Consider the following 25,305-nt stretch of genomic DNA (forward strand, 5'->3'; position numbering starts at 1 on the left):
CAGTACTCACTCTACTTTATTGTGCTCATAACCTTTATGTTTTACAAAAACCATAACAATCTGCTCATTTGTCAACAAACACCTCTGCTTCCTAAAGAACCACCCATCTGTTCCATGATTTCTGCAGTGGAGCTTTCTGATCTTGGATATCCACATTCATATGCAGTTTATTGCAATTATGCAGTTTTTGCTCACAGTCTTTTCCTTGTCATTTTTTACAGTTTTCATCACTTAATTAACAAATTAATTGTTACGTACAGTAACGGAGAGGTCTGTTAAGCTCCATGGAGTAATTTAATCAAAGCCAAACTTTAGAAGTTGAAATGCCACACAATTTGTGTCTCTCCACACACTACCAGTCATTTTCTGGAATTTGTGCAACCCATAAAGATCACAAAGACATGGGACATCAAGGTGTGATGTGTAATGTAATTGTAATTATGCATTTGGTGGAATATTTTTCCGGCATCTTAAGTTGCTTATTATCTGCGATTTCTCTATTGAGAAACCAAGCGCATGCATTTTTTTAAAACTAGCACATCGCGTACCATTCTATTAAGCTGGCAAATGACCTCAGCTTCAATGAGCTCCCTGATCTCTGCTTCTTTCCAGTTTGCAAACATTTCGTCCTGGTGAACACTGATCTGCATTTGAAATCCTTAGTTAAAAAGCTGAATGATAATGATTGTTACAATGACAAATGCACCATCATCGCTACGACACACCCCTTATGGCATCATTTCTGCCATTTGTTCATGGCACTGTGTGAAAGGGGTTCATGTTTAAAATGTAAATTCTCAAGGTTCATTCTTGATGTGAACAATATGATTTTTATCATGAAAACAATGTTTTTAGCTTAAAAAAGGTTGACCCCACCTAGCTGTTGTTTAAATGGAAAACTTGACTTTGCATAAACCATGCATGCAATCTGAGTCCCATGTAAAGATCATATGAGGTGAGTTCCTGTCTTTAAATAAAGGGAGGCATTTGCAAAAGGACTACAGCATGAAGCATTAGAGAAAGTGAGAGATGATGCTGCAGAGAATGAGATCGGCTTTATTTAAAGAGCACCTATTTTATTGCTAAAAAACGTTATTTTGTGTATTTGGTTTATGGTTAAAAAACACATTATTTTCCATATACCATAAATTTTTGTAGCTCCAGATTCCACTCTCTTTCTGAAACGCACAGATTTGAAAAGCTCTGTCCCTGTTTGGAAAGCTAATCTGTACTTTGTGATTGGCCTGAATACCTCAGACATCAGCCGGAAACGTGACGCTCCTTACCATGTTTAAAAGATTCGGTTGTTAACTTATAGGCTGTGAGTCCGAAGCGGGAGGAATTATGATAATGTCAGTCTTGTCAACATCACCAATCCCATGAAGTAAACTGTTGCCTACAATCCGTGTGTTTGTTGCAGTCCAAGAAAAGAGATTTATGTTGGAGACGATAACTCACGTCATCGTTTATTTTGGGGTATGTACCTTTTGCATATCGTTAACATGTACTAATATACACCTACACACCAAAAGAAATGTAAAAACGTGAATTGGACAATAGGTGCTCTTTAAAGCATCATCTGTCCTCATGAATGTAAAACGAATGTTTATTTTTCACTAACCAGTGACGGAATCGGCATCCAGCTGTTTCGCATCTACTTTTAAGTCCTTTTGTAATACTTCCCTCTCAAAGAAATCCCATAAGTATCTTTTTTGAAATGACACACAAACACACTCCTACACACATAAACAGTCATGCACAGACACAATACACACCAAATATAAACAACCACGGATTACAATAAGAACTGAAAAAGATGATGTTGTCTCATGACCACACTTTTTCCACCAGGCTTTTCCCAAGAGACGTAAATTCCATCCTCTAATCTTATTTGTCATTGCATATTAGGGCCTTACTTGTGTTTACAAACCATATTCCTCTGCACTTGATACACAATGCTAAGAGCTATGGAATCGAATCGGAGTGAAAGCCAATCCACGCTGGAGAAAACACAGTTTGGCCTGTTAGAAACGGGCTGAAGCACCTCCTCTGGTATCAAGAGGGGTAACAGTATCCCTGCTAGAATGTAACTGTTTATCGTGGGCTAATGTTCGGCAGGGGCTGCCAGAGCTGTGTGTGCTAAACAATGCACTCATTCAGGCAGCCACGCATCTGCTAGTGATCTGGGACTGGACGTCGATATGCTTTCAAGGACGACAGCCTCTGGTCCAAGTCAGAGGAGATAGAAGTTCTCGTGCCACCGTGCCCAACATGTGCCATTCTTGAGAATGAATCTAGGATACGCTGGTGGAGTCCCAAAGTCCCTTAATTCTGCTCACAGAACCTCAGATCCCTCATGTGCTCCTGTAGGTTAAACAGTATGGCTCTAATCATTTTAAAGTAGATTCCAAGATTCCCAAAAAAGATATGAACTATTATATGCAAAGTCGCTTGAATAAAAGCATCTGTTAAATTCAAAAATATAGTTTAAATGTAGTAAATAACCTTATCCAAAGTATCTGCGATAAAGCTGATGAAGAGATTGATGATGTGATTAAACTGTCTGTTGCAGGTGAACTGATCTAACACACCTAGTGTGCGTATCTGTCACAACACAATATGCTGAAACCTAACGTGATATGCATCTGGCAGATGCATAGTGTACATGTTCTGCCTTTACAGAGCAGAACGACCCACTCATCTCTGGCTTGCGACCAATGACACTTTTGACAGATGTTTTTACAACACTATCTGTGTGTGTGTGTGTACCTGGTAATTATCACGGACCAATTGTGCCCACAAAGATAGGAATAGCAGTATTTTTATGACCTTATAGGGACATTTTGAGGTCCCCATGAGGAAACAAGCTTATAAATCAAACAGAATGTTGTTTTTTGAAAATCTAAGGAACAAGAAAGTTTTCTGTGATGGTTGGGGTTAGGGTTTGGGAATAGGTTTATACAGTAGCCTATAAAAACCATTACATCTATGGAATGTCCCCACAAAACATGGAAACCAGAATGTGTGTGTGTTTCAGAAACATCATTAACAGCTTTTAACTGAAATGTTGAAAGCGGGCATAGCTCGGTTTGCAGAAAAAAAGTTTGTGGGTTCAATTCCCATGGAATACTCATACTGATAAAAATTTATAGATAATGCACATTTGAAGCAACTGTCAAATGCATAAATGTAAATTTAACTCATATATGACATCTCATCCAACATGTTATGTGTTGTTCACATTTTTTATATACGCAATTGGCAGACCATTTTTTATCTAAATCGACATACAGTGCATTTAAGCAATATCTTTATATGTGGGATTCGAACCCACAACCTTTGTGTTGCAACACAATGCTCTGAAATAACAGGAACACTTCTCTCTCTCTTTCTCTCTCACACACATCGGATACCTGGGTTTAATCACCTGTAAAAATCGCTCTCACAAACAAAACCACCCATTATGATAATGCAACACTTTCAAAGCTGGTTAATTAATAGAAAATGATGGTAGTTTCTTTCATTAATGGTCTCCTAAGACAAAATTAGGCGCACCCTGCGGAGCGCAGATAACGCGCGGGGGTTAAACGATAACACATCAGACAACGGCACCTATTCACTCCTATCTGACGACAACCTCCGCCACGCGTGGAGTACTGAGTGAAAACCGATCTGTGGAAAATTGGGGAGGAAATAGCCTTCCCGGGATCAGCGTTGCAGTATAGAGTTACGACGGAGGCCCCTCCCCCTGTCTGGCTCGCTCTTTTTTCTCAACCTCTCGGTTGGCTTTCCGTGAGGGCTCGCTCCAGCTCACGCTCAGACCGCCGCGAAATAGCAGGCAGAAGATGGCTGACTCGACCGGGCACGGTGAGCCCGCAACAGCAGCACCAGCAGCAGCAGCATCAAGTTCACCGGGGCTTCTCGCGCGCCTGCCATTCGCTGCCACTCCGCAACTCTAAAACGGCCCCGCCTCACTCAGTGCCCGGGTTGTACCCCCCAAATATTGACAGAGATTTAAAGAAAACATGGCTGAGATGGAGAAAGAGATGGGAAGACCCCCGGAAAACAAGAGGAGCAGAAAACCAGCTCACCCCGTGAAGAGGGAAATTAACGCAGAGATGAAGGTAGGTTGTGCGCTCTCTCTCTCTCTTTCTGGCGCGGGACTCGAGCGCCCATTAAGCCTTGTCATTTTTGGATGCGTTGAGCGCACCGCCGCTCCGCCCTCGGACGGGATATAGAGAAGCGATTCATTCAAGCTCTGTGCATGTTTGGGGTTAATCACCTAACTTTGATTTTTTTTGGGGGGTGGGGGGTCTGGGATATTTTCCTGGCTTTTTCTTTTTAAGCTCAATTCACATAGATCACTGAAGTCTACCTTTACATGTTCCAATTAGGTCCCTTTAATAAATTACATTGTTATTACAAACACAAATTTTTTGTATGCTAATATTATTTTTCCACAAATGCTTTCAAATAACTCAAATTCTGTACGAACAACTTGTGATTTGGACAGCAATCCTCTCCTTCCATAGTAGTTGTTGGAAAATCCAGTGCGTCAGTCATCGCGTCAAACTGGTGCCGTTACTACTACTACAACCTCCGTTACTACTGTATCTCAGCTAAACAACCATGCCACGCAACACAATCACAGAAACAATATTGAAAGACTATAAAGCAGGTTGGATGGGTGCAGCTGTCCAGCTGTTGTGATGGGAAGCTCTCCAGATGTGCATCTATAGCTACAGCATTAGCTTGTCCTCTTTATCACAAATGCCCTTTTAAAAAGCGTTAAATGGGTATTTAGTACATGCGTTTATTCACGTGCTATAAGCCACGTTGTATTGCGCGGTTGGAGGAGAACTGTGTGTTTTTATCCTTTGAAGGCGCACACGGGCGCTTTGTCTTCTGGTTTTACTAGTGCGTATTGTCTGAAGCGTTTGCATCAGCTGCTTTGCAGGGTGATGTTTTTGGGAACGCCGGGATTTATCCCCAAATATTTATCTCACTTCTCTACAAAATAGCATACATTCATGCATAAAACACATAGTAGTTTTATTATTATTCATTTGTTAATCATATGTATGGGTAAACGTGTTTGCGTTTTTGGTGAATGGCTTTGACAGCTGTTCGCTTTCTGTCTCGCCTGTGATGGTTTGACGGGACCTCCGCGAGGCTCTCAGGTCCGCCGGGGCTCTAAATTTGACAGATATTGATCGACTTGTAGCGGAGATCCACGCGCGCGTCTCTCAGGTCTCCTTAAACGCAACCGATTGTACAGTTTGACGTAACTAACGCGCACGTACGCACGCGCTCTCACTCGAGAAATTCTGTGCTGCCCTTGCATTAACGAATTACTCGTGTTATGGAAATTATTTATTTCTTATTAAAATAAAAGGATGTCTGGTGTATGATTTGTAACTGTTGTGGATGCTGTTGGAGTGGTTAGCTTTGATTCTTACCTTCTGTGCTTCTTTTTGTTTTATTCATGAATTTTAAAACTAACAAGCGTGCCCTTTACATTGCTGACCTTTCAGTTAATAAGGGTATATTTATTTGCATTTACAGTATTTCGCAAGCATGTGATTGGACCAAACATGTTTATGTGTTTTGTCTTGTTTGCAATCTTTAATTTATTGTTTTTATTTTTTGTGCTTGTTTTTATTAAGCCATTGCACAAAGGAGACAAGAACATTTGGCCAACATGTGCTTATGACAGAAATCGTTGCACAAGAAGGTTTACTGATTTCCTTCTGTGCTGCAACACTATTGCACAGAGTGCATGCATGCACCTTTATCATTAAATGCATCTCCAAAACTTTATGGCGAATGTTAGCTTGTCAGGTGTTTGAGTTTTCATTTAATTCATGCATTTGTCATTTTAACCACAGTTCTGGGGATGAAGCAGATCTCTGCTCTGATTCTGACAGAGAGAGGAACGTAAAAAAATCACATTTAAAACCACCAAACTATTATAGGTTAACTATTATAGGTTAAACACTCCATTGAGTCTGAGGTCACCTGGCAGATGTCAACAATTTCCCTAATGAATGCAATTGCTCAAGTAAATGTTTCATTTAGGTATAAAGTTAATATTTGAGGTCATGAACAGAAAAATATTTTAAAATACATTTTAGGATTTGTTTCCTTTTTCAGTTTCTCTTTAAAAGTGTGACTAAGACACACTGCCAGACACAGATATCCCCACAACTCAAATGTCTAATCATCATGGAAACCTTCCAAGAGATTTGCTTATCCACAATTGCCTCATTTAACCTGAATCACAGCCTTACAGCCACAGATTTAGAGATGACCGCTTACTTTATGATGGCTGTGATATAATGTGGCATGTTTAATGTCTATTTAAAAATAGAAAATAGTGAAAAGTATTATTCAAAGCAGTTCCGTGACATATGAAGTGTGAGATAGGATTTGATCTTAGACAGTAATGCTTGTAAGATCAGGCCACTTATATAATATGAGCATTTTAGTTAAAAGGTTAAACCTCTTTTAATTAAAAATAATTTTCCTATTTATCTTAGAGACTGGATATTAAGAGAGAACAGAAAAAAAGGAGTGAAGATGAGAGCGTGTTTACTACCCCTACATAAAGGGCTGTAGTGTGTACATGTACAGACAGATAGTTGTTAAGTACAGGTACCCTTTTCAAATACCCTGTACAGGCCATTCAGATATCTTAACATACCATATCAAATAAGGGTCATAATCACATGTTCCACATGTTTAAAAAAATGGTTTATCCTTAAATTTGCCCTGGTGCCAGAAATGCTGCAACATCCTTAAACACAATAATCCTAGATAACTCCTACATCTCCCCTATAAGTGCCTCAGATATCCCATGCAGCTTCCCTAATGCTAGTTATCCAGCAAAAACCCATAGGGGTACCCCAGATGAACCATACTCCCCGAAAAGTATGGTGGTCCTACGGATATTCGCGAACAATGCAGATGTGTGAACATGCATACAATGTGCGTGCATCACACCCATGTAACATGAAAAACAGGAAACAGCAAAGCCATGGAGACAAAACAAAACTTTTCCCCAAACATTTGCGTCAACAGACACAGATCGGGTTCAGTGGAATCAAAGCTAAATTTGATACGTGGTGTAGAGTAACAAGAGGAGGGTTTAGAGCTAGGGTCTGTTTGAGGGGTCTGAGATACATGCGTGAACAGGTGTCGGTACAACAGGGTAAAAATTATATTAAGGTTGAATACTTGTTATGATCTAAAGGTATCTATGTGATTTAAACTTTCTTTCATTCATGTTCCCCACAGTGTGCTAAAAACATCAGCACCAGAGCTTAGCGAAGGAGAAGTGTTGAAATACTGTGGCTATGCTTTCACAGTCTCTTCCTGTCTGATGCTTGGTACCTATGTAAATAACCCCTGACACGCTTAACACAAACATTGTGTGTTACAACGTACTGTAACACATAAAGTGTTGATGTGTGTGTGCACAAATACAATCTGTGTTCTGTGTTTGCTGCGCAGTTCTCTCTTATTGCCTCAGTAGAAACTTGAGACCTGAGCATTATGAATTTCTCCCTCTCAGGTATCAAGTTTCCACCAACACACACACGCGCACACACACAAATAAACACCATGCGTCTGAGGAGTCCCTCGGTTTGGTGCATTCAAAAACAATTCATAATTTTTCTCTTTTAATTAATGAGACTGAAGATAAATAATAAGAAAAAAGACAGAACAAGGAATGATTATACCCCAAAGAGAGAGACTGAGAAAAAAGAGAGATGGATAGAAAGTTACAAAGGCAGAGATGTCTGACATTGTTGCCTTCATCTATGTCTGCTTTCATGTGCATGGTAAAATAAGCCTGCGCAGTGATTGCCCAGACGAAGAGAGGGAGCGAGAGAGGAGAATGGAATGTATACAGCAATAGGCAGCCTAAGCTGTAAAAACTGAAAGCTGAGAATACAGGCAGGATCGGATATCAAGGAAGGTAGATGGAAATGAAAGCAGAGCATAGCAGTGGGGAGAGAGAGAGAGTATGGAAGAGAGAAAAAGCAAGTGATATTCAGCATGAGAGACGGATAAGAGAAAAAAGCAAAAAGGAATGGAAAAGTGTGGGTTGGGAAAAAGAGTGAGAGAGGGAAAGAGAGGTTGGTCAGAAGGAAAGTTGGCGAAGGGAGGAGGGAATTTTATCATGGTGTACAGTGACCTACTCTTGTTACTGCATGCAGGGTGTCTGATTCCCCCCGCCGTCACAATCACGGCGAACAGAGAGGAGGCAGAGAGCGAATGAGATTTGTTGCTTCATATCTCGTAACTTTTCTTGCTGATATTTCAGTCTGCTCTGAAAAAGCATTCTCCCAAAACACTTTATATTTGATTTGGTGTCTACAGGGACGCAATTAAATACAGTATCTCTCACTTTATTTTTGATGATTTTTTGGTTTGGAAAAAGAAGGTACTGTAGATGGTTTGCTGTTTTTTCCACTTTTATAGTCATATTTGATAAAAAAAAAAAAAAACGAAATCCCTAAATGTAAATGTTTTATCAAAGGCTGTATAATTGTTGGGCGGCCTTCGGAGAGGGGGAATGCGGGGAATTTAAGATTATATATGAAGTTAAATTTAGTGCAGATTGTTGTGTAAAATTCTGCGAATTTCACGGAGCTCAAGTTGATTGGCATGGCTTATAAAAACGGTGCATTGTTCATTAAGAACAGTTTTTAGTACCTTGTAACTACAAAATAGGGGACAAGCGATCTGTGTCCATGGTGGCACTGCATCAGTTCTGCGTCTGCCAAATACTTTTGATCTCTTTTTTTTCAACTTTTTTTTAGATCAATCAATTTATTTAAGCTACATTTAAACAAAAAAATTAGAAAAACAAAACAAAAAAAAACTTTTGTTTAAATGTAGCTTAAATAATTGATGGCGACCACTTATCTTAAAAAATTGAATAAGTAAATTGAATGAATCATTTTTATCGGTGTAGATTCAGGAGGAGCCCATACAGTCCTGTCAATCATTTTCCAAGCATATTTAAGTGGCCACCTACCTTTCTTTTATGACAGCTCTTCCAGCATCCCTTTACCACCTGACTCCTCCCCTATCGAAATCATTTCATTTTATACAATTAAGGGCCAGTATCAGCACAGAGCTCCCTCTACTAAGACTGCAATTCAAATTTGTTTAACATTATTATTAATGAATTATTAATAATTATTATTATTTAATCAACGCTAGATTAGCAGGTGAACTTGTGTAGCGAAAGCAAAGCTCAAGCTCATCTTAAAGGATTAGTCCGTTTTCTTAAAAAAAAAAAAAAAATCCAGATAATTTACCCACCACTATGGCATCCAAAATGTTGATGTCTTTCTTTGTTCAGTCTAGAAGAAATTAGGTTTTTTGAGGAAAACATTCCAGGATTTTTCTCATTTTAATGGACTTTAATGGATCCCAACACTTAACAGTTTTAATGCAGTTTAAAATTGCAGTTTCAAAGTACTCTAAACGATCCCAAACGAGGTATAAGGGTCTTATCTAGCGAAACTATCTCTATCTCCGGTCCTGTGACGCACCAGCGCGACCTCACGCAATTGCACAATGCCGTGGAGAGGTCACGTGTTACATACATGAAACGCACATTTGCGGAACATTTTAAACAATAAACTGACACAAAGACATTAATTAGTATCATTCCACATACAACAACGTCGGAACGGTCCTCTTTCTCCACACTTGTAAACACTGGGGCGTAGTTTCGCATACATCCTTTGTGACCTCTTGACGTGATGACGTATTGCGCGAGGTCGCGCTGGCGCGTCACATGACCAAAGATAGACAAGAAGTTGTGGTTTAAAAGTGCATATTTTTTATTTTTCTTGTCAAAAATGACAATCGTTTCGCCAGACAAGACCCCCATGCCCCGTCCGGGATCGTTAAGAGTCCTTTGAAACTGCAATTTTAAACTGCATTAAAACTGTTGAGTGTTGGGGTCCATTAAAAAAACATAATTTCTTCTCGACTGAGCAAAGAGAGACATCGGCATTTTGGATGACATGGTGGTGAGTAAATTATAATGGACTAATCCTTTAATTGTCCTTTCCATATCAGAACATATTAAGTTAAATGAAAATGCACACTCTAAGAAAGGATGTGTTCATTTTTTTACACCTTTTTGTGTTATGCTTTTAACATATTATGTGTCATTTCATGATGATATTAAAAGTAACACACTTTTTCCGTTCTAACAGAAATAATCATTACAGTAATGGCTTGAATTAACTTAAATATGTGAATATCATGAAATCTCGTGGCCTTACCCTTGACCCTGTGAAGACTATTTATGACCCCATGTACTGTAGGCTACATCCCTAAACTCATCCTTCTTAAAATTCTAGTTTTCCAAAAAAAAAACACATAGCTTCAAAACAGAGCTCAGGTGATTCTGGATTGGCTCCCTTGTGGACAGGGTGTGATTACTGAGATTGACCTTGTGAACTTGATCCTAAAACAGGCGCCTCACCTTACACACCAGAGACAGGACAGACACCTGGTGGCCATGCGGTGGAAGTGCAGAAAACCATGGGATGATTCCTGTGTGTACTGTAAACATACAGTACAAGATTTATTAAACAATATTAATGTTTGTTTGTTAAATGTTTTATTTTATCCCCTGTATTTTACTGAAACTCCTGTTTAGCTTTAACAATCTAGTACTATATAATAAGTGCTTGTAAAAGACATAGCATATAGGTAGCAGACATAACAAAAGTAATTCCTTGCTGATTGATAGTTAATGCAATTGAATGACAGTTTCTATGTTTGATTGACAGTTGTTGACTCATGTCTCATCAGGTTCCGGCCAATCGGCCCCTCCCCGAGGCGGGGCAAGCAGGCAATCTCCATGGCAACTCGCCCTACTTGATGGTGAGAGCCAAAAATAAACAATGTTTGCTTGGAAATAAACACATTAATCAAACATACAGTACATAAAAACTGGATCTCCTATTTTGCATAACAATCATTTGTATCCTACCATTTGTAAATTTAAAACATACCACATTGTGAAAGCAGAACCAAAGATATTAATAATAATAACAATAAATCAATGCAATCTTATTTACATTTTAATAACTCTACAGTAAAATTTACTGTTATATAGATTCATAGAAAATAAATAAATAAACAATGCTTAAAATAAAAACTGAGTGCTGATATTATTAAAATCAGGCTGTTAGTAAGGAGCCACTGTGATATTAACCTTTTTTTATTTACATATAAAACAACACTGATTTTGACATTAATAACATTTATACTGTACTGTTGATTTATACTTTTCTTTTAGGATAAGAGTGTATGGGTTTCGCTAAGCTCTGTTCAGCATTGATTTGTTCATGGTGTTATTTCTGATCTCTGAATGGGACGTTTACAAGTGTTTGTTCAATGTCCTGCTTTATCTAAAATTGGTCCAGATTTCATTCTTCAAGGGATATGTGCCTGAAAAAACTTGCAGTTATTTTTAGTCTGATTTGGTCTCAATGAGCTAGTGGATTTCTTGGATGAAGCTGTCCTTGGCCTTGGTTTACAGTATTGATGCGAAATAAGATTCCCTGTGGAGATTTCTGTTTAACCACATTGCAAAATCTGCCGCTCAAAGGTTTCTTATTATCGACTGTCTCAGCTCAATAGACCTTCTGAATAAACACCTTCCCAGCAAACAGGGATCAACAATTATTGCTTCACAGATATTTTATGTGTGTGTGTCTGCATGCATGTTTTTCATGATCCATTTTTAATTCAGATCATCAATATATCAAAAGTAACAGACGGTTTTAGCAGAGATGTAGCATATGCACTATTAGGTAAAAGGCACTAAAGTTGTCACTAGGATGCTAAGGTACCAGCAAGGTACCAATGTGTACCTAAGAAGTAACAATATGCACCTTTTAGGTACAAAAGGGCCCCAGTGACAACGTTTGAACCTTCATGTACCATTGTGTGGTATGAAAAGATGTATATTCCTGACAGATTGCAAGTAATGAAGTTGAAATTTCTTTTCAAATAGTTTTCTCTATCCCATAGAGTTTTGCCGAAAACACCATGAATGAGCTGCTTGGATGGTACGGATATGACAAAGTGGAGTTACGAGACTCAGACGACATTGAGATGCGTAACTACCCTGATGCAGAAATGCGGCAGCACATCTCTGTCCTAAAAGGTGAGCACTGTACCGTAGCCAGAAAAAATTGAAAACATTCTCTTTTATGTAAAAAGACTTATCAAATACCCTCATCCCCAAATCTCATTTAAAAAAACAGTACCACCCTGCTTTTTACATACTATAAATGGAAATAGTGATCATTGCTGTCTCTTTTGCTGTACATTTAAATATAAAATGAAACTGTAATGGCATGATGGTAAGAATATTTATTTTTATCTCCCTCTGCAAAAGCTCTACACACACACACTCACCAATTTCAAGAAAGTTTAGCAAGTTAACTTATTGAACCCTTTCAACATTAAACAGTAATATGCAGAACTTTCTTTAATGCACTTTAAAGTTTTAATCTCATTACCATTCGTTAATTCTCCATAGATTTAGGTTTGTATCAGGTTAATTTTCGCCACCAGAAGGAGCCTAAAGGGAATTCTGGGATCGTAGTGTCACAAAATCCTGACAAGGACTCGAAACAAGTGTTGTAATCAGACATTAGGCACAGAGAAAGCAAATGCGTAGTTACAATGACCAACTTCCTCTATCGTTCCCCCATGAACACTTTGATAAACCCATAGCTTTTATCTTTATGCAATCCTTGCTGTCTCCTGGCTGCCTTAAGTGCCAGAGCATTAGAGTCTTAAACTGTCAGCCATTTTTTTTGCTGTTGCCCTTTGGGGACAGAACGAGATGCAGACACAATGAGCCAGCTAATTCCCTGCTAAGTCCATACCCCAACCCCTTTTAAACAAAATTGTGATTTAGGCATTAGAAGGTTACCATCTAGCGTACACTCCTACCACGCCTTGCCATGTGACGCTGGCCATAATTACTTTCTGCCTTCAGACAAATCCATACAGATTATGATATTTTGCTATTGTTTGCTGATGGGGCTGGAAGTGGAGAGATTAGGCACAGGACAATCAGACTAAATGAATTCATTTAGCCGTGATCCTCTCCAAATGAACATGCTTTAAGAGTTACCCTGGTGAAAAAATAGTATGCTAAATATATTTAATTTTGATATACTTAAGTATACTTGCAGTCACACTAATGACCAGTATACTTAAAGTGTGCTATTGATTAGTTTATTTAAAGAGTGCTATTTTGGAACAATTAATTTTGTACTTAATATATTTTAGTTGTATATTAATTGTAACAAAGTACAACTTTAAGTGTATTTAGTGTACTTTTGTGTGCTAAAGTGGAACAACTTTAAGTGTATTTAGTACAATTTAAGTACATGACTGTTTCTGTGCTAAATTCATGCTTGATAAGTGGATTTAGAGTGTGTTTTATTTATGTTAGGAGTACATTACAAATGTATTATGAGTGTCTTGCAAACATACAATCAGTATACCTTAAATAGACTGTTTGCGTACATTCTATATATTTTTGGCCAATCCAAAATTATAAAAACTGCCCTGGTGAAAAATTAATATGCCAAGTACATTACATTTTGTATACTTTTACATACCTGCAGCTAGATTAGTAATGAGTATACTTCAAGTGCGTTAATAATTAATTAACTTAAAGAGTGCTATTTTGGGAATAGATTACTTTAGCTGGTAACATAACCAAAATAATTTTTTCCAAATAAATAAAAGCTGATTAAAACAGTCAAAAACAATTCATTTTAAATATATTTAAAATATTGTTTTATTCACAGCATTCAAAGTGTACAGTATTTGCCTAAAAATTGAACAATTACTCATTGAAGAATGTCAAGATGATTAAGTTTACAACGTCTTTCTCTCCCAAATCAACTTTAGTCTGGCAGGTTTTGGTTCAGGCTTAGGAAATCTGAAAAAGAGAGACAATAAGCTCAATTAAAAAGTGTTTAATAATAAAACATTACATTTATTTAAGACTTACTGTATTAAATCTATAGTTTACTGGCAGAGATTGTATAGCAGATATATTTTTACCTAAACTAGAGCTTGACTAAAATGTCATCATATATATTAAGGGGCGGTTTCCCAGACAGGAATTAGACTAGTCCTAGACTAAAATAAATGTAAGAGCTGTCCAAACTGAAAACAACTTGCTCTGACATATCTTAAAATACATCAGTGCCCATTGTTTTACATCGTTATGCACATAAGTAATGTTTTAGTAAGGCATGTTTGTTAAAACTATTCTAATTAAACTAAGGTCTAGTCCTGGATAAAGCTAATCCCTGTCCGGGAAACCACCCCTAAGAGTTTTCATTATAATGACTTGCCTATATGGGCTGCAAAATCCTCCTTACATAAAATACTTCAGCTCCTAAAGAAAGATTTTATTGTATTAAATTTAAATGTAAAACTTGTCAGAAAGAAAATGCAACAAGCAGACAATTGGGTGGTTTCCTGGAAAGGGATTATCTTAAAACAGGACTAGGCCTTAGTTTAATTAAGAAATATAACTAGTTTCAAAAAACATGCCTTAATAAAAACATTACCTGTGTGCATTTTGAGGCAAAACAAAGGACACTGGTGTTTTTTAAGATATGTCAGTGCAAGTTGTTTTCAGTTTGGACAGCTCTTACATTTATTTTAGTCTAGGACTAGTCTAATCCCTGTCCGGGAAACCGCCTCAATATGTATATAACGTTATCTAAACTGAAGCTTGATTTACTACTACGAATGAATTATTATATCTTAAGAGTTTAAATGACTTACCATTAGCTGCAAAGTCCTCCCTACAAATGTCTTTGAAAAACTTTAGCTTCTGAGGAAAGAATGCAGCATCATAATACTAAATACAGTTAGGTAAAAGCCTTAAACGTTACAACCTCTAAACAGTCAATAAATGGTTAACTTTCACGCTACATTTAAAAAACAGATTTTCTGACGCTACCTTTTTTCATTAACATATACATACACACCAATACATATATTTAACAAAACAATCGGGTGTACTAATTCGATATAACAGGCTAACAGTGCTATCTTTCAAACCTTTAACATTAGCTATAAGCTAAGCTAAGCTACACAGCAGCTTATCACTAATAGCGAGTTAGACACCGCGCTATTGACAACATTTCGCATTCGAAATATGATAGTCTACTGATAAACTTCAGAATGGTCAAACGATAATCAAATATAATTAATTTTAAGATATTTTAACGTACCTTGGGACTGAATCCGTCCGCCTTGAACGACTGGTAAAAATCAAAATACGTGCGTCGTGACGTCATCACACACACGTCAGATGCATTATTCAAATCTCAGAATTCACTTTTCTCTGAAATGCATTTACGAAAACTGTTTAAGTTAATTAATGTGTGTACAGCTATAAGCGGTATGCAATTGACAAAAAAACTACAAAAAAAAACAAACACTCATATTCCCCTTACGAAAATGAATGTTTTTTTTTGTGGTAAAAGTTTAGTAACCATGTTTTTTTTGGTGTATTGATTATTATTAGCAAAACCATGGTTATTTTGTGGTAAAACACAGTTAATTGGTTTATCCAATGCTTGACTATAGTGAAGTTAAAGTGTACCTTATTATGTTAATAGTATATTACAAATGTATACATCTACAATATAAAATGTAACTGAACATACTCCTCTCTCGTAATTTTAAGCCCGCGTTATTTCTCCATAAAATAATATACATTTGTACACCCCATATACTTTCAAAATGTACTTAAAATATACTGTTTCTAAAGAATACTAAATGTATTTTAGAAATATACTGTCAGTGCATTTTTATAATGATAACTTTAAGCATACCCATTAAATATACCTAAAATACATTTTAAAATAAGTTTAAATTTAGTATACTTTAAAAATTGCACAAAATTTTAACTTTAAGTATATTTTTCTAAAGTATACTTTTAGAAAATATACTAAAGTTTAATTATTTTGAAGTATGTTAAAAGTTTAATTGTAAAAAATACGTGCAAATATGTTGTAAGCATACTTTAAATATGTTTAAAGAAAGTACATTCTTTTGTAAGTATATTTGTAATGTACTATTGCAGAGTTAAATATACTTGAAATACAATAAAGTATATTTGTTTTTCACCAGGGTACAAATGGGCTTCTCTACTATCTGCCAGTTATCTGTTTGTGTGCTCTTGATGAATTTTTTTGGGTGCAGGTGCACGTTTATGTCACACTGTTCAAACCACAAGCGAGTGGGTCCTGTAGCATTTTAAGGCATTATTAGCATACTTTAATAAAACCAAAGCTTTGTATGGTTTTAAGCTAACGATATCACATATATTAAGGGCCGGTCATACTAGACTTTTCATTCCATTGACTTTTATTCATACCTGTATGCATGCGAATAAGTAAGACCGGAAAGTATTTATTTTTTCATTTATTTATTACGTTGTGACCAGTAGAAAACCGGTGTCACTGCATTATCTTTCTCTCTACTGAAAAGCACAAATGGACAAAGCCAAAGATCATATGGATGACATTACGATGAAATTCACTTTGTACCTCAAGACAGTGACAGGAAGTGACGCCAGAGATACTTTAATTAGGGAGATATCAACCTTTGGTATTCTACCATTGGAAACACCGTAATTGTCAACTTTGCTAGCATGCAGCGCCTCAGCCAATCAATAACGATCAGTATTGGTGCAGACGTTCTTGGGTTACGACAGCCAGTTACTTTTTACATTTTATAGTTTTTTGCCAGAATTTAAGGTTGCGTTTTAACCTGTTCATTAAAAAAGACCTCTGGTCTTCCTTGCGTATAGCAGCACGTTTTTAAGCCAAGTTTGCAGGCTTCCCAAAGGGGCTTTGGTGACGCGACGTCACAGAGAACTTAGTACGGTACGGTTCTGTTGTGTGTGCTTCCGTAATTCAGCCTGACGGGGGAGCTCTAATGCTGATTTAGTTTTCGCGCTCAATTTTCAAACATATTCATCTCACTTTACGACTTAAAGGGGTCATATTATGAGATTTTTTTAAAATATGTTAAATAAGTATTTGGTGTCCCCAGAGTGCGTATGTGAAGTTTTAACTCAAAATACCCCACATAGCATGTTAAAATTCCCACTTTGTATGCCTGAGCAAAAGTGTGCCGTTTGTGGGTGTGTCCTTTAAAATGCAAATGAGCTGATGAAATGCAAACACTGATCACCATAATGGTGGTTTGTTGAAATTGAAATTTGCTGTTAATTGTTTTTTCGCTTTCTCTCTGCACTAAATGGCAGTGCCGTGGTTGAATAGTGCAAATTAAGGGACAGTATTATTGTATTTGGCCTTGCTACCTACAGCACAAAACAGGCGAAATCTGAACAACCTATGCTTGCAAAGAATGGCTTAACAAAACAAAGTTACTGGGTTGTTCTTTTTCACGTTTTCTGGTTTGACAGAACCACTGGGGACCCAATTATAGCACTTAAACATAGAAAAAGTCAGATTTTCACACTATGACCCCTTTAAAATAGTCTAGAAACTCTGAAAATATTTGTTGACACATTTATGAGTTACAGTTTAGATTTGATGAAGTGTATATAAAGTTCTATATTTTCAAGTGGATTAATATTTTGGTGGGGCACTGCCCCACCTGCCCATACAGATGAGCCGCGACTGTTATAGACTCAAATACAGAACTGATGACCGTATTCTGGTGTTGTGGGAACGTATACGCTAAAAATGTCTGGGTTATTTATTTTTGACCCATAATGGGTAAATATTGGGCAGAACACATGCTCGGTTAAAAATTACCCAATGTTGGGTTATTGTTATGCAACCATGGGGTATAAATTGAAGAGTTTGGTTCCAAAACGTGATAAACGCCATTTTTGAAAAAAATGAGTTACTGCCAAAATCAGTATTATATCAGGTCAGTAGTTAAAAGTAAATTCTTAATTTTACGCAAAATCCAATATCCGCCGTGTTATTCTGTCATCTTTTCTCCCTTTTTCCCCAAAATGCGATAAAAGCCACTGCTCCTTTTTTACAGAACGCAATAAATCCATTTCTGATATTACAGCCCACCAGTCACGCAATGTAAACAAACAATGGCGGACGCGCTGAGTCCACGGAGTCCTAGTTTTCCTCATCTACTTTGTACTTCGTGATCAACAAACAAAACAAAATAATACTTTAATTGCATCGCTAAACCTGTGATGGTTTTCTGTGATGGGAAAGAAACGTAAGCCATCAGCATCTAATATTTTCCCTGAGAGTCACTCGGGAGACGGGTGCTTGTTCTACCGACAGCATCAAGCTTCTCATGCTAACACATTGACCCCAGAGGATCTTATGAAAAACTTTCCATAATTTTACTCAAAGTCAACGAAAATCGAGCAGGACCAAAAACATTTTACAGCTGATCTCTGTGAAAGACGTTAAGCGACAACGTCAAGTAACCGCAATGACAGTGATCTTAATATGACAAAGTAAGTGTTTTGATTAATGACATTAATGTTTATATTTTTAATTAGTGTGTACAACTAGTCAACTAAATGAATATAACATGGCAAAGATGAATGCACATTTATATAGGCTATTGATTCAATAGATTTATAGCATTTTGAATAAAAACTTGTCATGGATTTATTGCATTTTGTGGAAAAAATTATCCGTTTTTATAATAAATCTTTGAAAATCAACTTATGGATTTGAATTTTTTATGTTTTTATAACCTAAAGATGCTATGTGAAAGTTTGTAACAGAAAATAGTTGTTTTCATCTTGTCACTTTCTTGGTATAGAAAACACGTTTTTACCAAAATTTGTCAAAATGGATTTATTGCGTTTTGGAACCAAACTCTTCAATTTATAACCCAGCAGTTGTTTTAAAACAACCCAGCATTAGGTCAATTTTAACCCAGCAGTGTGTTCTGTACAATATTTACCCATTATGGGTTAAAAATAACCTAGTGATTTTTACAGTGTAGTCTTTTGAATTCATAGACGGTTTATCTCACAAAATATCTTACAAACCTTATATATTTCACACCATCAGTGGTGTGTGAGACGTTACAAATCTGTGATTATGTTTCAGAGCAGTCTGACCTTTTCACTTTCTCCTCTCTAGAGAACTCTTTGCCAAAACCATCCACAGTGGAGAACAACGCTGGTTCTCCTCCGCACGCCAACAGCACTGGCTCCACTCCAACATCACGAAACGGAGTGACGGCCGAATCATCTGCAAACCCTTCCTCCTCAAAGGAACACGGAGGCCTGCCAATCATAGTGCCCTTAATCCCGCCTCCTCTGATCAAAGCACCAGCAGGTAAGAAACTGAAGCTGCATTTTTTTAACGTGTCCCCAAAACCCCACAAGAGTATGTTTTGAATCAACAATATTAAATACTAAATTGTACTTATTTTGCGGTTTAAAAATATAATGTTCAAATGGATTCATATGAATTTATAATGAGATGCCTTAGGTTATTACTCAGTCAATATTAAAGGTAAATTTTTACAGAATGCTCTTTACATTATGTAGGAACATTTTATGTAAAAACAGTAAATCTCAAAAAAATACTGTGTTTTCACAATTATTTTAATAAAAAATTATAAAACGATTCTTGCAACATTTGGCAAATACACATTTTTGTCTGAAATGTTTTTATAACAACCTGCAATACACAACATTAAAAATTAAGTCATTAATGCACCATGCATGGAACTACAGAAAGTTCAAAATGTTACGTTTAATTTTTTAAATGTACTTTTTAAAGCCACTGGTATCGAGCAATAGGGAAACTGAAGAGTTTGCATGACCTTGATTTTATGCATCTCTTAATAATGGGTGTAGCTAAAATAGCCAACCCTGTAAAATTTAAGTTTGCATATTTGGCATATGCTTTTATCCAAATGACTTCCAGTATTTTAAAGCTATATGTTTTACATTTAATTAGGGATGCTCCAAACGATCGGCCGATAATGCTTGCTATGCTTTCAATGAATTACGGCGAAATGCCACTACATCCAAAAGCCAGGGGGCGCTCTCGTGCAGAAACTCAAAATGCGCTGTAGACGAAGAACAATACACACGCAGCTATGATGATGGCTGCGTCCGAAAACTCTAAATTGCTGCCTTCTGAGGCAGCTTTCCAAGGCAGGAAGGCATCAAGGCATGTCCGAATTCAATGTTTGGTTTACTTCCTGTCTCCTGAGATACCTATGCATGGACGTACATTAAGAATGTGATTGGTCGAGACCGATCGAGTTCGAAAAAATAAAATGGCGGCCAAGGACGCGGCTGGACCACCAATTTAGTGTAAATAAAGGTAGATTTTCACTTTTTACACCTTTTAATTGCATTTCTAGCGAGAAATTAGTATTCAAATATGTGATTAGTTATCACAAAGGCGCTCTCTGTTTAAATTTTAAACACGCTGCATTTGAAGTGTGTCCGAAAGTCTTTCTCTGAGCTGCTTTCATGCCTGCGAGGCAACGAGTCACTGCCTTGAGTTTTCGGACGCAGCGGATGACACGCAGCTCCAGGAAATGTCTTAAGGATATATTTATATTGCTGTTCTTGACAGGGGCGTCGAACAAGACCTTGGGCCCTATGCATAGGCAGTTCTGATGGGCCCCCATGCACCACCCCCATAATATATTTCAGACTTTTCAAGGGCCCTCTCTTCTTTTGGGGCCCTGTTAATCAGTACTGGTTTTACCCCCAGTCCGAAGCCCCTGGTTCTTGAAACCTTTTCAGGTATTTTTATGATAATAAAGAATATGTATAATAATTATGTTTGACGAGTGTTGCTTTATTAAATGCATGTTATAAACGACTCACACTAACAATGATTTTAGATCGATAAGGACTTACTGAATAAAAGCCGTAGTACATGAAATAGCTGTGAATAAATCGGCTGTCCGATTGTGATCGGCCACGTATTTTTAGTGGAGATCGGCATTGATCGGAGCATCACTAAAAGCTATATCAGTATGTGTGTCCCTGAGAATCAAACCTTTGCACTGCTAATGCTCTTCCAGTTGAGTTACAGACACAATTTAAGTTACTTTAATATAAATATTTTCTTAATCATAAATGTAGTGTAAATATAATGTAGGGATCTCTTGACTAGGTGTCCGCTCTTATTGCTGGATGAGTGTGTGTAACGCAGTAGGCCAAAGCTCTGATGTCTAACAGGGTGGCATCATAGTGATGCACATCCATAAACTAGTGTGAAAGTGTGTGTGGATGTATCTGAGTGTGAATATGTGATGTGGTGAGAAACAGATGGCGTAGACTTGCTAACCACCACGGCAACAGAAGCCAACTGCCACCCCACCTCATCCCCGCCCCTTGCCTGCAGCCCTTTTAAATAATTCATGAGCATGCACATAGTGACAGAGGGCTTTTGAAGTGCAGGTATGTGGTACTCCACTGCTGGATGTTGCACAAACATGCATGAACACACACATCTCTCTTAAAGATTGAACTCAGTGAAGCTGAGAAACTCTAGTTGGGAAAAACAAACAGGATTGCTATGGTAACCATTTATATTGGGATGTTTGTATGTTTGAGGGTTGTAGAGGAACAGGGTAAATCTGTTGCTTTTTTCTGACTGCGGTTTGTTGGATAAACTCAGAACTTTTTAACTCCTTTATTTTTATATCCAGATGAAGCGTGCCGAATCTCAATATCTTTGCACTTTGCTGTCCAAAAGGAACACTGTAAATATTTATACGAATGATTGTTTGAAGACCTAAATTTGATGTCCCAATACCACCCATTAATACATGTTAAAGTATTAGTTTGGGTTATTTCAAGTTTTCGAGTTTTTACAAAATAGGCTGGATTATTTTAAAATATTAGGAATCACCCACCTGTCGAGTCATTTTGGATATCCCCACTGCTAGATTTATTCACCTTTTCCATAGCATCTCTTTCATGATTCAATTAGTCAAAAGTGTAGCAAAATAATAAAAGATGTTGATGTTCAGAGTTCAACCTATAGAGATTCTTTTAACTTAATTATGAGTTTTTATTCTAGCTAAGAGCATTACTCACTGTACTCATTACAGAAGATAGTGGAGAGAGAGAGAGAGAGAGAGAGAGAGATTATATCTAATCAGACGTTTTCTCTCCACATTCTCACATTTGTCCGATCATTAAGAAGCTGCTGAAGGGCAAGAGTGCAAATACCTCGAAGAAATCATTTGACACAAGCAGACACATTAAAAGAGATATGACACGCTCTGTTTCGGTTTTACTGTTGGATGTCCTAAAGAATCAACCCTTATAAAAACAACAAAAAGTAAACTATATTTTTATATTTGAGTTTATTGACTCTACACTTTCAGAAGAAACGGTACAAGAATGTGCAAAAGTTGTCACTGGAGCTGTACCCTTTTCAAAAGTACCCTTGTACAAAATGTACATATAGATATGCGAGGAACCAGTATGTTGCAACTTTTGTAACAAAAAGTTGCATATTACATAGTGGTTCCTCACATATCCTTATGTACATACACTCACTTAAAGGATTATTAGGAACACCTATTCTCATTAATGAAATGGTGTAATGGTGTGGGGGATGTTTTCTTGCCACACTTTAGGCCCCTTAGTGCCAATTGGGCATCGTTTAAATGCCACGGCCTACCTGAGCATTGTTTCTGACCATGTCCATCCCTATATGACCACCATGTACCCATCCTCTGATGGCTACTTCCAGCAGGATAATGCACCATGTCACAAAGCTTAAATCATTTCAAATTGGTTTCCTGAACATGACATGAGTTCACTGTACTAAAATGGCCCCCCACAGTCAGCAGATCTTAACCCAATAGAGCATCTTTGGGATGTGGTGGAATGGGAGTTTCATGCCCTGGATGTGCATCCCACAAATCTCCATCAACTGCAAAATGCTATCCTATCAATATGGGCCAACATTTCTAAAGAATGCTTTCAGCGCCTTGTTGAATTAATGCCATGTAGAATTAAGGCAGTTCTGAAGGTGAAAGGGGGTCAAAGATAGTATTAGTATGGTGTTCCTAATAATCCTTTAGGTGAGTGTATATTTCGTACATATCTGTACCAAAATGATACATATTAAGATCTTCTTAAAAGGTACCACCCTGGTGACAACTTTTGTAGCTTTTGTTCTGAGAGTGTATACTGTATATGCTCTACTGTACGTACATGTTGACCCTAGACGCACACCCCACCCCCACTTCCCAATACACACACAAAACCTAACACTTGCCCGCAAGTCAGTGGAGCATGATGTTAAAGATTTAATATATTTTGACGTGTGCTGCAATAAACTGTAGGCAGATTGAATGAGGCACATACACACCAAGAAACATCTTGATGTATCATGACAGGTTTCTCTTAAAGTAATAGTACACCCCAAAATGATGATTATTATCATTTACTTACCTTTATGCCATCCCAAATTCACAAACAATTAGGCCTAGATTTTATATAATAAAAAAAATCACTTTTTAACAATAATTATTATAGTTTTACTATGACTAATCATTTAGATTATTTTAAAGGGGACATTTCACAAGGTTTTTTAAGATGTGAAACAAATCTTTGGTGTCCCCAGAGTACAAATGTGAAGTTTTAGCTTAAAATACCATATAGATAATTTATTATAGCATGTTAAAACTTTGTACTACGTGTAAGCAAAAATGTGCCGTTTTTGGGTGTGTCCTTTTAAATGCAAATAAGCTGATCTCTGCACTAAATGACAGTGCCGTGGTTGGATAGTGCAGGTGGTATCATCCCCTTCTGACATCACATGGGGAGCCAACACGCTTTCTCTATTTAAAGATTGTCACGCGAGTATTTACACGAGTAAGTATTGTGGCACAAAAAAAAATTTGTTTGGAGCCATAGGAATGAATGGGGCTAGGCTAAATGCTAACACATTCAAGAAGCGCTGTACATTAAGATTAAAAGCATGCATTGAAAAAGGATAGGTATGTATTGATTCATCTTAGTTGATCAAATGTTTTCCTTTAAACATTGAAAAATTTGATTTTCATAATATGTCCCCTTTAATGATGTATGTTTGTGCTTTTTTGACGATTTTGGGACATAATATTTACCTACATAAAGTTTTTATTAAAAAATTTGTTTGCGTTCAATTGAAGAAAGGAAATCAAATCATATACATCTGGCATGAGGTTGAGAAAATTATGAGAGGAATTGTGCATGTATGTGTGTGTGTGTGTGCACGTGCATTATATACAGGTAGTGTCTGTAACATGTTAAAATATTTAGAGAACATTACAGTGAAATTCAGATTTTTAAAAAGTGTGTATGGTAGAAATATAAATTGTTTTTAAGAGTTGGAGATGATTCGGCTTATGATGTCACAATCTTTATATGAATTCATGTACAGTATACATTATATATCTCTCTATTTCAGTGTACATCTTTGATGTGTTTACATTACAAACATTTGACTGAGGAGATAAACAGATTAAACTTACTTAACGTGATATAATCTCTTTTTCTCCCTCTCTCTCTCTCTCTCTCTTTCGCACGGTCTCAGAGGAGGACACCTCTAATGTTCAGATAATGTGCGCATGGTGTCAGAAGGTGGGAGTGAAGCGTTACTCTCTCAGTATGGGCTCTGAACTGAAGAGTTTCTGTAGTGAGAAATGCTTCGCTGCCTGTCGACGTGCCTACTTCAAACGCAACAAGGTAATAAGACCCGCCTAGTCTCAGCCTCCTCCTGTCCCCTCAGCCAATCAGGCTCCTTCTGTCTAACATCACTTTTCTCTTCTGCCCTAACCTTGTTTAGTGTTACTAAACTCTCTGGCCCCAAAAAATATTAAAAACCCCAAACTTATGAGAAATACTTGCAACTTCTATTTATTCTCATGTGGCAATACTGGAAAAGTTAATTTTTGTCATTTATTATGCTCATTTAGTAATTATAATTTTTTTTAATTTGTATTTTTGGTGCACACTTTTGCATAAATGCATACTTTTTCTTTCACCAATATTTATTTATAAAGATATATTTGGTTTACAAAGACCTCCAGATACAAAATGTGTTTTAGTGATACAAGGACCCGTATTATTGTAAATTTTTTAAAATCTAAAAGCAGCTAGACCTTCAGCATTTGTTATGTAGCCATGTGCCCAGGGCATCCATTGAGCGGGTGAGAGAGAAAGGGAGAGGCGTTTAGATTTAGAGCTCATGCCATCAGAGTGAG

At 37.1% G+C, this 25,305-nt stretch overlaps 1 protein-coding gene and 1 long non-coding RNA gene across 5 annotated transcripts in view; one reads left to right on the forward strand and one right to left on the reverse strand.

The window, feature by feature from the left end:
- Window positions 1–3,434: 3,434 nt before the first annotated feature.
- The window catches only part of sobpa (sine oculis binding protein homolog (Drosophila) a), a 48,713-nt gene continuing 26,842 nt past the window's right edge, over window positions 3,435–25,305 (forward strand). For 2 of the 4 annotated variants that reach the window (XM_055169397.2, XM_055169398.2), the window contains exons 1-5: window positions 3,436–4,124; window positions 10,849–10,920; window positions 12,076–12,211; window positions 19,203–19,400; window positions 24,636–24,787. In XM_055169397.2, the coding sequence (XP_055025372.1) occupies window positions 4,026–4,124; window positions 10,849–10,920; window positions 12,076–12,211; window positions 19,203–19,400; window positions 24,636–24,787 (657 nt within the window). In that variant the 5' untranslated portion in view covers window positions 3,436–4,025. Of the gene's footprint in view, window positions 4,125–10,848; window positions 10,921–12,075; window positions 12,212–19,202; window positions 19,401–24,635; window positions 24,788–25,305 lie in introns of all 4 variants that reach the window. The other 2 variants (XM_055169395.2, XM_055169396.2) reach the window with 2 other exon arrangements.
- On the reverse strand, window positions 13,185–15,470 carry LOC129453484 (uncharacterized). The gene is made up of 3 exons (XR_012372177.1): window positions 15,324–15,470; window positions 14,872–14,920; window positions 13,185–14,011 (listed from the first exon to the last, which is right to left on the reverse strand). It is a non-coding gene; the product is annotated as an uncharacterized lncRNA (long non-coding RNA).

This window comes from Misgurnus anguillicaudatus, chromosome 11 (assembly GCF_027580225.2).
Source record: "Misgurnus anguillicaudatus chromosome 11, ASM2758022v2, whole genome shotgun sequence".
NCBI lineage: Eukaryota > Metazoa > Chordata > Actinopteri > Cypriniformes > Cobitidae > Misgurnus > Misgurnus anguillicaudatus.